The 14971-nt window shown below is 43.1% G+C and overlaps 1 protein-coding gene across 1 annotated transcript; it reads right to left on the bottom strand.

Moving 5' to 3' along the window:
* Positions 1-374: 374 nt before the first annotated feature.
* LOC121540641 (tripartite motif-containing protein 16-like) lies at positions 375-12569 on the bottom strand. Its single transcript, XM_045216274.1, has 6 exons — positions 11973-12569; positions 11619-11714; positions 1562-1795; positions 1314-1473; positions 1129-1188; positions 375-892 (listed from the first exon to the last, which is right to left on the bottom strand). The coding sequence occupies exons 1-6, from the start codon at positions 12567-12569 to the stop codon at positions 375-377; spliced, it is 1665 nt and encodes a 554-aa protein (XP_045072209.1).
* Positions 12570-14971: the final 2402 nt, after the last annotated feature.

Here is a 14971-nt window from a genome sequence, read left to right as displayed (position 1 = left end):
GATACTGAGGAAAATGACATTGAGACAGAGAACCAATTGGGAAAACATTTCAATGGTTCTGAATGACAACCAACATACATTAACAGCATACATCATGATTAATGTAAATGTAGCAAATTAAAAAACATTATTAAAATGTATTTAAACTCTGAAGATTAAATCAGTCAGACAAAAATAATTGTGCAGGAAAACAGAGCATTATATCTGGGGACCATCACCACCAGTATAACTAGTATCTATGTGGACCCTACTACAGTTTAACCAGCTCAGCTATAGACTACACCAGCATGACTAGTATCTATGTGGACCCTACTACAGTTTAACCAGCTCAGCTATAGACTACACCAGCATGACTAGTATCTATGTGGACCCTACTACAGTTTAACCAGCTCAGCAGTACCTTGTAAAGTGAGCCGAAACCCAGGATAGAGGGGCTGAGTGAATGTGGTCTGGACTCTGTGGAGGAGGGTCATTGTGTCAGAGACACTGTAGAAGGACAGAGTACCTGCCTTGTGATCCAGGTCCACTCCTACTCTGGAGGACTGAGGGCCTGATACTTTAGTCTCAACACTATTGTGTCTGAACCTATAACCACCACTAGAGCACTCTAAACTCCAGGACTTGCCCTTGCCTCCAAATGATTTACCTCTCCCTGTTCTGCTGATGTCTTTATATGAGACTGCTGTAACAACCCACTCCCCACTCCACTCCACCTCCCAGTAACAGCGTCCAGACAGACCCTCTCTACACAGAACCTGACAATGGTTGGTGAATCTGTCTGGATGAAGAGGATATGGTTGGACTTTGTCTGTATAGGTCACCTTTCGGTTCCCTTCAGATAGAGAGAGGCGTGTGTATGCTGTGTTTGGGTCCAGTGTGAGCTGACAGGAATCTGGGAGAAGAGCAGAGCAGAGACCAATGAGGGGAGTTAGAACAATAAGTTAAGTCAGATACTGTATCTACCCTGTCTTTGATTAGAGCACAGCAGAGATCAAATCAGAGAAATATGAGGAGTCAGATAGATACCCAGTCTTTGATTAGATCTACTATTGCTATATATTTCTAGAGGGATTGTTAGGAGTGTCAGTAAAAAGAGACTGTTAGTTACTTCAGAATAAAGAGACTCACATTGTAAGAACTGTTCTCTGGTCTTGGGCTCTGGAGGCAGTACAACATCCACTATATTCACTACAGACACACAAACACATTCACAGAGAGAGGGAATGTTATCATCACACCATATTCCACATGTATATGACTAGTAGGGAACTTTCAATGGTCTAAAGTTGATGTTCTTATTATTTTCAACACACCTGTAGTGGAGATCTTGGTCCATTCTCCTTTAAGGACGTCTTCTAGTTTCTCTCGCAGTTCAGACACAGTTTTACTCACATCTCCAAAGTACTGAAGAGGACGGACAACGATGCTGGGTAAGTCTGAAGATACACTGGTACTGGAGAGAGACTGATAACTCTGGAGAGAGAGAGAACAGAACCAAATGATTGACAGTTTCCCATTGAGTTTTAGTTTCATATCACATGTATCAAGGCAGTTGAGTTACCTGGAGGAAATGGATGTGATCCTCTGTGTGTGAGAGCTGCTCCAGCTCAGTGCTTCTCTTCCTCAGCTCAGCTATCTCCTGCTCCAGTTGCTCCAGGAGTCCTTCAGCTTGACTCACTTGAGCCTTCTCTTGGGCTCTGATCAGCTCCTTCACCTCAGAGCGCCTTCTCTCAATGGAGCGGATCAGCTCGGTAAAGATCTTATCACTGTCCTCCACTGCTGCCTGTGCAGAGCGCTGTTGATAGAGAGAGAGAGAGAGACTGACTTGTCTTACTTTAATGAGCCATCCTCATTACACTAACACCCCCTCCTAAAAACACATTGCGTGACACCACAACCTCCACACAATCACATTATACAGTACCCAACACCACAGTACAATACACCATCCAGCACCACATTCCAACCGTCCATCCAACCCCTCCTCTCCAGCCGTACAGACAGCCCCCGTGAGTCCCCATACCTCCTGAAACATCTCCACACTGTTGATCATTTTGTACAACTCAAACTCAACCCTAAGGCGTCAACAGTAATGGCATTACCCTGGCAACACAGAAAAAACATGATGAACAGTCTGTCATTGCAGAAAACTGACACCCCTCCCCAACTCCCAGGTCAACCCGAGCCAACCAGCTATTGGTGTCCAGGGCTCTATGTAATACCCTCCACTGGAGGACCCCTGACCTTTCCAGCACTGGGAGCTTATAGAGCACCCTCCACCTATACCCTGCCATGCTCTCAGCCCCCACAACCCCCTGCCACTGATGCCCCTTCACTCCCGCTAAGCTCCTGATGTGTCTAACCTTGACACTGAGGGTGTACAGCACCTTACCCCCCACCTCCTCAAACTCCCCCAGGCTCAGAGTGTTAAAAGTCAGTAAGTCCTCCGGACTCTCCTGCCAGTCCCCAGTCTCTGCTGTCACTTGCAGTGGTGGAAACGGTGGTGGCCCCTCCTCAGGCTGCTCCAGCCCCCTCCTCACTGGGTCAGGCAGAGCCTCCTGGACCTACCCCCATGACTCTCTCCAGCAGCCTAAGAGACGTTTGTCCCGCCTGCTGTGCCGACTCTTGGGGGGTTTTCCACCCCCCGGCAGCCGCAGGTCTGCTTGTCAGAGTACGACCCTACCTTACACAGAAAGCGGCACAGGTCCTAATCCAGGCACTTGTCATCTCCCATCTGGATTACTGCAACTCGCTGTTGGCTGGGCTCCCTGCTTGTGCCATTAAACCCCTGCAACTTATCCAGAACGCTGCAGCCCGTCTGGTGTTCAACCTTCCCAAGTTCTCTCATGTCACCCCGCTCCTCCGCACACTCCACAGGCTTCCAGTTGAAGCTCGCATCTACTACACAACCATGGAGCTTGCCAACGGAGCTGTGAGGGGAACGGCACCTCCTTACCTTCAGGCTCTGATCAGACCCTATACCCAAACGAGGGCACTACGTTCATCCACCTCTGGCCTGCTAGCCCCCCTACCTCTACGGAAGCACAGTTCCCGCTCAGCCCAGTCAAAGCTATTCGCTTCTCTGGCACCCCAATGGTGGAACAAGCTCCCCCACGACGCCAGGACAGCGGAGTCACTGACCACCTTCCGGAGACACTTGAAACCCCACCTCTTTAAGGAATACCTGCAATAGTATAATAGTTATCCTTCTACCCCCCCTTTACTACCACTGTCTTTTGTCTAAACTAACACCTGACTTATTTCACCTGCTAGCACTGACTTGTTTAAAGAAATGTACTTATTGTGATCGAGATGTAGTTGTCCCACTGGCTATCCTAAGTTGAATGCACCAATTTGTAAGTCGCTCTGGATAAGAGCGTCTGCTAAATGACTTAAATGTTAAATGTTAATGAAGAGCTGCTGATCCAGCCCCAAACCACCAGCCCTCCTCAACAGAGCACATGCTGGTTCCCTCCAGCCCACCTCCGTAGGGTACAGTAGCAACACACGTCCTGTCCAATAATTTCCCAGACCTTTTAAAAAAAAATCAGAGGCAGACCTTCTGAGAGACGGCAGCTGAGAGTTTGTGAAAGGCCAGGGAAATGTCAATTTGATTTCTCTGTGACAGAGAGAGTTTGGAAAGGTCTGTGAATAGAACCTGAGAACACCCAGTATCACAGAGTTATGCCCTCTATAAATCAGAGTACAACTCCACAGCCGCGGCCTCATCTCCCAACATCAGAAGTTACCCACCCATCAGGCTCCCTCATCTCCCCCACAACAGAAGTTACCCACCCATCAGGCTCCCTCATCTCCCCCACAACAGAAGTTACCCACCCATCATGCTCCCTCCTCTCCCCCACAACAGAAGTTACTCCCCCTTCTGCTGTCCCCACCTCTCCCAAAAGCCTTGGAAGCTTGAGCAAAAAGTGACATCTTGGAAGAGCTTTACATGGAATTTCCAATAGGACACCTGCCTGGGCCCTGGTGAAACAGAGAACTGAGCCCTGTACTAGGTGCAGACACATTTTGGAAAGCAAAGACAAGGTCACTGATTTTGGCTCTAACCACTAACAACCTACCCTTACACACCTCTTTTGCTACCCCTGCAATAAGATTTGTGCCATGGCTCAGCACCTGCGCCCCCTTCCACCAGACCCCCAATACACTTCATTAATCACATCACTGTGTGTCTCTTGCAAAAAAATCACACTTAAATGTTTTTGTTTGACATATTCCCCCAGTCTCTGCCGCCGTTCATGTTAAGGAAGTCTAACCGTGAAATCTCCATAAGAGGTGGGAGGGAAATCACCACAATCAGAAACCAGTAGAGAAGCCCATAAAGCCACCATGCCAGAAAAAAACCATCATTTAAGCAGATTCTGAAGACATGCCCTTAAGAACCCATGACCCATTTTCTCAGCCTATACCGCTTCCTGGGTGAGAAGACACTAAACCCCTCATTCTTCATCACGTGTTGTACTGACCTTACAAACCTTCCAGGATCAATCAATTAAAGACTCCAGCAGACCCTTCTTTTTCCCCTTTAGTCTCCATCAGGAACCTAGAAAGTTCTCTCACCGTATATACTGGACCCTCAGCCTGACTGGCTGTCAGCTCTGGATCCAATGAGCCGTCTGAAAACAAGACCGCCTTGTCCTCCGCTCCCGCAGACTCACCTCCCCCCTCTTCCTCCTCCTCCCCAGTCTCTGCCTCCCTGCACTTCCCCCCTGATCAGTGCCTCTTCCCCAATGACAGGCAATATTTCCTGGGATGAGCCCACCAAGCCTTCGCCCACCGGAGTCTCTGTTACTACAGAAACCTGCCTCAGCTCATGTAGCCCAGCTGCAACCCTCCCCACCACTGCTTTCTCCACGGCCTGCGCACCACCACTTGGCCCTGCTCTACTCTCCTCCTTCCTGGTACCACCACCACTTGACCCTGCTCTACTCTCCTCCCTCCTGGTACCACCACCACTTGACCCTGCTCTACTCTCCTCCCTCCTGGTAGCACCACCACTTGACCCTGGTTTACTCTCCTCCTTCCTGGTACCACCACCACTTGACCCTGCTCTACTTTCCTCCTTCCTGGTTCCACCACCACTTGACCCTGCTCTACTCTCCTCCCAGCCTCTGCCCCCTGAGTCCTAGTAGGCTGGACAATAGAACAAGTCAAAATTCACTGAAGGCTGTAAAACGGCCAAAGAACATTGGCTGAGCTGGAACACTAGCCTGAGGCCAAAGCAAATGAATTGAAGTAAACATCCACACCTCGATGGTGCCAAGTGTGCTTATGTCTGCATTACCAGGAAGTAGGAATTTTTTTAAACTTCTGACTATTTCTGGTCTAGCGATCGATGGTTGTAAGTGATCAAATGAACTAGAACATTTTATATTTAGCAATTTTGAGTAATTACTACTTTAGTAAGGATACACTTAGTAAGGATATACACTTTATTCAGTACTACTGCAGTTGCTAAATAATTCCAATAGATGGCAGCATAAGACCATGAATGACATTTCAGAAGATTAGTTTAGTTCTCTGCCTGGATACACCACCACTCCCCCTCACAGGAAAACTCCTGCCTGAGCTTTTTACTGTCCCTTTCCACACTGCTAACGCAAGAGGAAGGACTGAAAACACATTACTGTGAAGTAATATAATGATGATTCATGTTTATTATTACCTGTTGTTATGCTCATGTTTTAAAATTATAGCTCATTACTATAATGATTATCAAAAAGCGCTAACATTAATTCAATCACCTCTGGTTGACAAAAATGTATTTTTCTTGTAAATTCATTGTCAAATTCATCAACAAGCACAGAGCCACTCTGCCTTCTCGAACAAGTAGCCAACTCAACAAGCCCCGCAAAAAGCTTGTGCCGTCAGCGGCAGCGAGCACTCTGCCTTCTAGCACAAGCGAGGGGCATGTTGAGGTAAATTTTCTAACCGCGATGGTTGCATGATTTATTGGTGGGCTGGAATATATGAGATATTAAGATGATGTCATAATGCATGTTTGCTAGGGTTGAGGTTAGCACATCTGACTAGTGATTATTTGGCCGGTGTTCAATACCTGCTAGAGTTAATATTTTGTTGCTCTCCCAAAAGCAACACAGGCCTAATACGAGATATATAGCTAACTGTAAAGTAATGAGTGACCTTTTTAGAAAATCATAGGACATAGTCTTTGGTTGCATGCTATTTTATGCTTGTAGCCTATAACTGATGCTTTGTGGTCTTATGCAGCCATATATTGGAAACATTTAGCAATTAAAAGTTATTAATTCACGTAAAGACATTGGTGAGGCAGCTGAGAAATAAAGTGTAGTTTTCTTATTAATTCTGGAGATCAGTCTCAAACCTGCCCCACCTATGACATGCCAATTGCTGGACTTTCACATAGAGGTTACTAGGTCACACCCAGTTCAAACCACATTTAAAAAATAAAACAAATGTGTTGTTTATCAAGTGTTCTGCCTTGCAATAATACATACAATAAAATGACTAATAAAGGTTGCATGGGTTTTATTTAAAAAATACAAATAAATGCTTTTTAGTACTTTAATGGTATTTACTAACATAAAATTATTACTAAAATAGTTTCTAAACGTGTTCTAGGCTACCCTACCCTAGAATTAGGGTTAGGGGTTAGAGTTAAGGCTAAAATAGGTTATAGGTAGGGTTAGAGTTTCTGTATAGCACTTTGTGACATCTGCTGATGTAAAAAGGACTTTATAAACACATTTGATTGATTGATTGTTAGGTTTAGGGTATTTAAAGCAAAAGAAAATGAATAGGTTTATAGCTCTCTTGCTCCTCCCTGTGGCCTTCTGTGGGTACTACATACCTCATTCACAACACTTGCTAGGCTCGTTATATGAGGTAGCAACTGTGTCAGATCTATAAATCAATGAGCTACACCTATCCATTTAGTTTACAACTCAGTGAACCTGCGCAGCATTCGCTCAATGCCTACGAACCTACAGATTTCGACGCATATCAAATGACCAAGCAGTAATATAGAAACAATAAATTGAAAACAATTTTTAAAAGGTTATTTCTTAATTGAAAAAATGTATTCTGGCTGTTTAAATCGGCCACATCTTGAAAAATAGGACGTACATTCGTTTTGTTTAGGTTATACACCTTTTTCTGAAAGAAAATATTATTAACTGTGACCAGAAAATGTTGAATGTTTGATTGCTATGCGCCAACCATATATAGCACTGTGGGTCACCACAACGTGTACCCAGGTGAACAGTGAGTTTGCTCACCTAGTAGTCATAACCTTGTTAATAATAAGTTACCTGAGGTAAAGCTACAATGTCAATACGGGCTGGTCTCATTACCAACAATAGTGAAGCTGGCATTGTGACGCAGAAACAATGGGCTGGGAATAGAACTTTCATTAGGCGAGTTGGTGCCACAGAGCTCAATACAACTAATAGGAGCTGGCAGGGTGAAACATGCCCTATTATTTCTAAACTATGGCAAGCATTTGGGACATATGGTAATATTATGAAACTGGGCTCCATGGCGGATGCAATTTAGTAGTTTTATCAGAAAAGGGTGTTAAAAATGTATTGTGTCCAGCCTAGTCCTAGCCCCCGCTGCCGGCTGGTCGCGCTTGTCTGCACTAGCATTATGCCCTACATCCCCACACTAGAAACACCCAAAACTATCTGTGCTAGCAAACCCTGAGTTCCACCCCTCCCCTGCATAACCTTGAAGTTTGTTAAGAAACAAACACTTGCCTACGAAAAGAGACATGTTTAACAGATTCTGCTTGGCACCCAGCCAAGAGCACACGAAAACCACTTGCAAATTTACCAAAACTAACCAACTACTTGCGGTCTGTTCTTAAGTAATAAACGGAGACAGATTAGCCACCACAACTCTTGTCGAAAGAGGCGAAAACTGCACCAACACACCCCTCACAAAAATCCCACTCGCTACAAGACAAAACTTTTTCATTAATAAAACCACCGCCTTGTTCATTCTGGATGCAGAGTGCAGATGTTCCGCTCCAACCTGTTCGCCGACCATGAGCAAAACTTCCTCCACACCTTTCTCCGGAACGCACCCGAAGCAACAGCGTTTCTTCTCCACTCGGTTGAGGCCATCACGCCGCCCTAACAAACTACCCCTACTCCCCCCTAAACTCTAAACGATAAACAGTGGAAACCAATAAACAAACCCTCCACCATGAGAAAATAAATTCAGAAAATACGCAAGAACCAAAAGAAAAAAGAATAGTAGCCCTCCTCACGAACCACAAAACTCTCACACAACCAACTTCTTCTTCTATGATATAATGGCGGTCCACAAACCAACGTTAAAGGTGCATGCCGCCACCTACTGTGCTGGAGTGTGTGGTCAATCACGGTTTCCAACATTTCTAAATCCTCCTATCTAACTCAGTACTTCTGAAAAAAGAAAGAAGAGCCCTACTAACTTCTAATATACCCTCCCCCATCCCCCAAATCCCTTCCAAACCCCCCCAACCTCAATGACCCTACACTTCAATCTTTCCCTCTCTTCAACATACTTACAACAATATAACAACACATGCTCCACCGTTTCATCGACCGTACCCCCCAGACACAAACCATTCACATGCTTGCCAACCAGATGTAATGACGAGTTCAATGTACAATGTCCTAAGCGCAATTGAGTAAACACCACCTCTTCCTTCCTAATCTGACTTTTGAATCTTGGTCCATCGACCTTTCTGTAAAACTGTAAACTATTCATATAAATGCCGGCCCTTGTGCTCAGAGTACCATCTCTTCTGCCACACATCTATCAAAATGGCTCTGATCTTACATTTGGCCTCACCTCTACCCAGTGGAACATTAATATAAATTATATCTCGTTTCAAAGCTCTTTTAGCTAACTGGTCTACAATTTCATTCCCTTCCACACCCGAATGTGCTGGGACCCAGCAGAATCTCACTACTACCCCCATTCTCTCAATTCTCCATATTAACATTTAAAACAATTATACCAATGTAATTGTCAACCAGTTTCCCAATATCACTGACTTCTGACCAATCTTTCCTTTTCTCTACCAAGGTTAGATCAACAACAGGGTCTGGGAGTAACCATGGAGGAACATCCCCTATCACCACAGAAGGGCCAACCTCCAACTCCCTCAAACCACTCTCATCAGCAAGCTTTCCAACTGTCCAACCAAAACCACTGCCTTGTCTACTAGTATATTCCCAACAGTCATCTAGAACAGTAGCAGTGGGATGGTCAACCTCACAGCCTTTCAACCCAATAAGATAATGACAATTTTTTACGCTGTATATCCAAAGGCATCTCTCCTGCCTCCACCAGTAAGGCACATACATATGTTGATTTAAATGCACCAATACATATCCTTAAAGCTATATACTGGATTCTGTCTTTGCCGCTGTTCTGAAAACTACACACCGGTAATCAATTGTCGTCCTGATCAGAGCTCTATAAATATCCATCAATGAATGTCTGTCAGCACCCCATTCATAACCAGAGACCCACACAACCAACTACCGCAAAAGTGATGGAATGAGGCAGAGACATCGTTACAACACTGTACATAGCCATAATGTAACGGTTCTTCTTCTTTGGAGTTTAACGGCGGTTGGCATCCAATATGTTGCATTACCGCCCCCAACTGGACTATAATATAAATCCATTATACTTCGTGATACAAAATGGGAAAAGGGGAAATTATAATAATACAAAAAACACCCTTCAAACTAACCCTAAACTCATTAAATACCCACTACCCCATTCCACTACTTTGACCCTATCTGCTCCTGCACCATGCCAACGGCCTGGGAGGACGGGACACCACCACTCAACACACCCTGTAACTCTTCTGAAGTCTAATCTTGTATGCCCAAATACTTCTCTGCAGCTGCCACCACAACATCTATTTTCTGTGATTTACGTTCCATTTCTGCGGTACAGTTGATAACCATTGCTATGAACACTAAGAAGCTAACTTTACTAAAGCATATATCACTCGTTGGCCTATCCCTCTGTGCTGGCACAGATCTACTACTCACAGTGATCCTCTCAGGATCTCTCACCCTTGACCCATCCTCCTCTACTTTATTCACTGCCTCAGCATACGACACCTTCTGCACTACTCTGACTCTAGCCACCTCAACCTGCCTCTCTCGCACCGGACACTTCCGATCCCCAGCAACATGGGCATCCCAACAGTTGACACACACAACTTTATCCACCGAAACTACACAATCCTCTATCCCAAGTCCTCCTGCACACTTCCCACATCTTGGAATCTCCCTCCTACAAACTGCTGCAACATGACCATAAACATTGCACCTGAAACAGAGCAGTGGATTCACCACAAAAGCTCTAACAGGATAACTGATATATCCTAACATGACTTTATCGGGTAAAGACTCAAAACTCAAAAGGACTGACAGTGACTCCTCTGTTTCACCACCGGGTCTGCGTCCCACCAAACGGCGGGAATCACAAACACCAGGAATCTTCAACCTTAATTGCTCCACCTCTACACTTAACGCTACCCCAGAAATCACTCCTTTCAATGGTGCCCTGTTCCTAAGAGCAAAGCAAGAAACAGATCTTGACCCAAGTTGCGTGACACGGAGCGCCCACTCCCTCTGGTCAGAAGAAACACAAACAAATATCACAAGTCCACTACAGGTTACCTTCACTGATTCAACTGCACCCAACTCCTTTCCCACCCAACATGAAACCACAAATGAATCTGCCAAAAGGAATGGATCCACGTTCTCCTACAATGTATCTCCTACTGCACCAGATTCTTCTTTATCATGTCCATTGATGCCAGGCTCTGGTTCTGAGCTCATCACCACACCTTCTACCTCACTTAACTCTCCCTCATTCATTTCCATTTCACCTCCAGAACTCAGTCTGGCGAATGGCTCACTCTGTTTGCACTTGAATTATAACATTTGATTTTGATTTCTTTTTATGTCTCTATTCCTTTGAAACTTTTGTGAGTGTAACGTTTACTATTAATTTCTGATTTGTTTATTATTTATTTCACTTGCTTTGGTAATGTAACATATGTTTCCAATGCCAATAAAGCCCATTTAATTGAATCGAGAGAGAGAGCTCCCTGTTAATGTATAGCAGACATGAGTCGCTCATGGTTACTCATGGTTATGTGAAGAGGTAGAGCCGCTTGCGACTTTAAATCAGTCAGAACAATAGGGAATGTCCTTTTGGTCAAGATGATGGTTTCTCCCTCAGTAGACCCGGGTTCATAACCAGTCAGTTACATTAAGCAGTCTATTCTCTGACAGGGGTCCAGACAGCCTGTTCCCAACAGTGGGATTGGATAGTTTTTTTTTTTTTTTTTTTTTGTCATTTAGCAGACGCTCTTATCCAGAGCGACTTACAGGAGCAATTAGGGTTAAGTGCCTTGCTCAAGGGCACATCGACACATTTTTCACCTAGTCGGCTCGGGGATTAGAACCAGCGACCTTTCGGTTACTGGCACTATGCTCTTAACCACTAAGCTACCTGCCGCCCCTCTCCCTCTCTCTCTGACTGGAGGAGAGAAGTGAAATGATGCCTCTCCTCTGGTCAACAATACTCACCTTGAGAGACTCCACAGCCTGTTGGAGCTCCTTCAGCTCCTTCTCTCTCTCCTGGAATCTCTGCTGGACCTTCTGCTGACTCATCCCCAGCTGCCTCTGTGGAGAATCACTCTTCAATGAGCTATCAAGCTTTATTTGTCCAGTAGATCAATAGTATAGTAATGTGACATAGAGGAAGGTCTGAAATGGTGACACATTTGGAACAAACTCAATATACTCCAGGTTTGTGTTCATATTTATTCTGCAGAGGATTGATTTCATTTGAATGATCTCATATTCAAACAGCCTTAGTTCCTACTGTATCTTTAATTCTTTGTTTATCAGACAGTCACCAACAAGTAGTTCTGGTCTTACCTGTTTCTCAGTCCTCTCTGCTGCAGCTGACACTGTATCATGGCCTTTATGTTCATCCATTGTACACAGCAGACAGATACACTGCTGATCGGTACGACAGAAAACCTCCAGCAGTTTGTCATGATCAGAGCAGATCTTCTCCTGTAGTTGTGTGGTGGCTTTGACCAGCTTGTGCTTCTTCAAAGCAGGAGATTCATAGTGAGATTGGAGGTGAGTCTCACAGTAAGAGGCCAGACACGCCAGACAGGACATAAGGGCTTTCTGCTTTCTGGTCCCAGTGCAGACATCACACGCCACATCTCCAGGTCCAGCATAGCACAGAGCAGGAGGGGGAGCAGCCTGGAGTCCTGTCTTCTTCAGTTTCTCCACCACTTCAGCCAGCACGATGTTTCTCTTCAGAACAGGCCTTGGGGTAAAAGTCTCTCTGCACTGAGGACAGCTATAGACCCCTTTCAGAACATCCTGATCCCAGCAGCCCTCAATACAGCTCCTACAGTAACTGTGTCCACAGGGAATAGCCACTGGCTCCTTCAGTAGATCCAGACAGACAGAACAACAGAACTGGTCCTGGTCCAGCAGAACTCCCTGCTGAGCCATTTGGATGGTTGTTCACTCTCACACAGACAGACGACACAGAGAATCAGATCAGTTTCGTTTCCACAGAAGAGAGTTTGTGGAGGGGGAGGGACTTCCTGGGGTGGGGTTAGAGGGAGGGAGGGGTTAGAGAGAGAGAGAGAGAGAGAGAGAGAGAGAGAGAGAGAGAGAGAGAGAGAGAGAGAGAGAGAGAGAGAAGAGAACTGTCCACAATGTTAATAGAGACAAAGATTTGTGTTCCTAGGTTAGGGCCCTTAATATGGAATAAATTAAATAGAGTGGTTAGAATATATAAAGGGTAACAGTTTCTATGAAGTACATATGTATAATGCTTTTAATGAATTGTGTAATGCCTTAAACTTATGTGCTATGACACTAACTATAACCATCCATAAAAACTAATACGTGGTTGTAAAACTGTACAATGTGTTATAGATAATTAGCTACAATGGGGAGGGGGGACTTGAAATGGATACAATGTACTGTAGCTGAAATGAATACCGTATGTATTGACTGATCATTGAGAATGATGTAACACTTTACATTACAGTGTGTTTATTGGTGTGTAATTATTCCTGTTAGTACAGTGGTGTAAAAGTACTGTGATGCCTCATTCTTACACTGTACTAGCAGCAGTAACCCTAGCCAGTAATAAGGCTACTGTAATGGAAAGTGTTACAGGAAATATAAAGGAAGGATTTATACATGTCATCTATGATATACTGTATGTAATGATATGTCTATGTCTTCTATATGGTGTTCTATACTGTATGTAATGATATGTCTATGTCTTCTATATGGTGTTCTATACTGTATGTAATGATATGTCTATGTCTTCTATATGGTGTTCTATACTGTATGTAATGATATGTCTATGTCTTCTATATGGTGTTCTATACTCTATGTAATGATATGTCTATGTCTTCTATATGGTGTTCTATAGTGTATGTAATGATATGTCTATGTCTTCTATATGGTGTTCTATACTCTATGTAATGATATGTCTATGTCTTCTATATGGTGTTCTATACTGTATGTAATGATATGTCTATGTCTTCTATATGGTGTTCTATACTGTATGTAATAATATGTCTATGTCTTCTAGATGGTGTTCTATACTGTATGTTATGATATGTCTATGTCTTCTATATGGTGTTCTATACTGTATGTAATGATATGTCTATGTCTTCTATATGGTGTTCTATACTGTATGTAATGATATGTCTATGTCTTCTATATGGTGTTCTATACTGTATGTAATGATATGTCTATGTCTTCTAGATTGGGTTCTATACTGTATGTAATGATATGTCTATGTCTTCTAGATTGGGTTCTATACTGTATGTAATGATATGTCTATGTCTTCTATATGGTGTTCTATACTGTATGTAATGATATGTCTATGTCTTCTAGATGGTGTTCTATACTGTATGTAATGATATGTCTATGTCTTCTATATGGTGTTCTATACTGTATGTAATGATATGTCTATGTCTTCTATATGGTGTTCTATACTCTATGTAATGATATGTCTATGTCTTCTATATGGTGTTCTATACTGTATGTAATGATATGTCTATGTCTTCTATATGGTGTTCTATACTGTATGTAATAATATGTCTATGTCTTCTAGATGGTGTTCTATACTGTATGTAATGATATGTCTATGTCTTCTATATGGTGTTCTATACTGTATGTAATGATATGTCGTCTTCTATATGGTGTTCTATACTGTATGTAATGATATGTCTATGTCTTCTATATGGTGTTCTATACTGTATGTAATGATATGTCTATGTCTTCTATATGGTGTTATATACTTTATGTAATGATATGTCTATGTCTTCTAGATTGGGTTCTATACTGTATGTAATGATATGTCTATGTCTTCTAGATTGGGTTCTATACTGTATGTAATGATATGTCTATGTCTTCTATATGGTGTTCTATACTGTATGTAATGATATGTCTATGTCTTCTAGATGGTGTTCTATACTGTATGTAATGATATGTCTATGTCTTCTATATGGTGTTCTATACTGTATGTAATGATATGTCTATGCCTTCTATATGGTGTTCTATACTGTATGTAATGATATGTCTATGTCTTCTAGATGGTGTTCAATACTGTATGTAATGATATGTCTATGTCTTCTAGATGGTGTTCTATACTGTATGTAATGATATGTCTATGTCTTCTAGATGGTGTTCTATACTGTATGTAATGATATGTCTATGTCTTCTAGATGGTGTTCTATACTGTATGTAATGATATGTCTATGACTTCTAGATGGTGTTCTATACTATATGTAATGATATGTCTGTGTCTTCTAGATAGTGTTCTATACTGTATGTAATGATATGTCTATGACTTCTATATGGTGTTCTATACTGTATGTAATGAT

The sequence above is a fragment of the Coregonus clupeaformis genome, unplaced genomic scaffold (genome assembly GCF_020615455.1).
Source record: "Coregonus clupeaformis isolate EN_2021a unplaced genomic scaffold, ASM2061545v1 scaf0661, whole genome shotgun sequence".
Taxonomy (NCBI): domain Eukaryota; kingdom Metazoa; phylum Chordata; class Actinopteri; order Salmoniformes; family Salmonidae; genus Coregonus; species Coregonus clupeaformis.
Note: the sequence above shows the minus strand (reverse complement) of the source record. Positions and strands in the feature narration are given on the sequence as shown.

Coding starts and splice junctions, on each gene's coding strand:
- LOC121540641 (XM_045216274.1), bottom strand. CDS start 12,569: ATGGCTCAGCAGGGAGTTCTGCTGGACCAGGACCAGTTCTGTTGTTCT. Junction 11,715..11,972: donor CAGAGAGGACTGAGAAACAG/GTAAGACCAGAA, acceptor GATTCTCCACAG/AGGCAGCTGGGGATGAGTCA. Junction 1,796..11,618: donor AGGCTGTGGAGTCTCTCAAG/GTGAGTATTGTT, acceptor CTCTATCAACAG/CGCTCTGCACAGGCAGCAGT.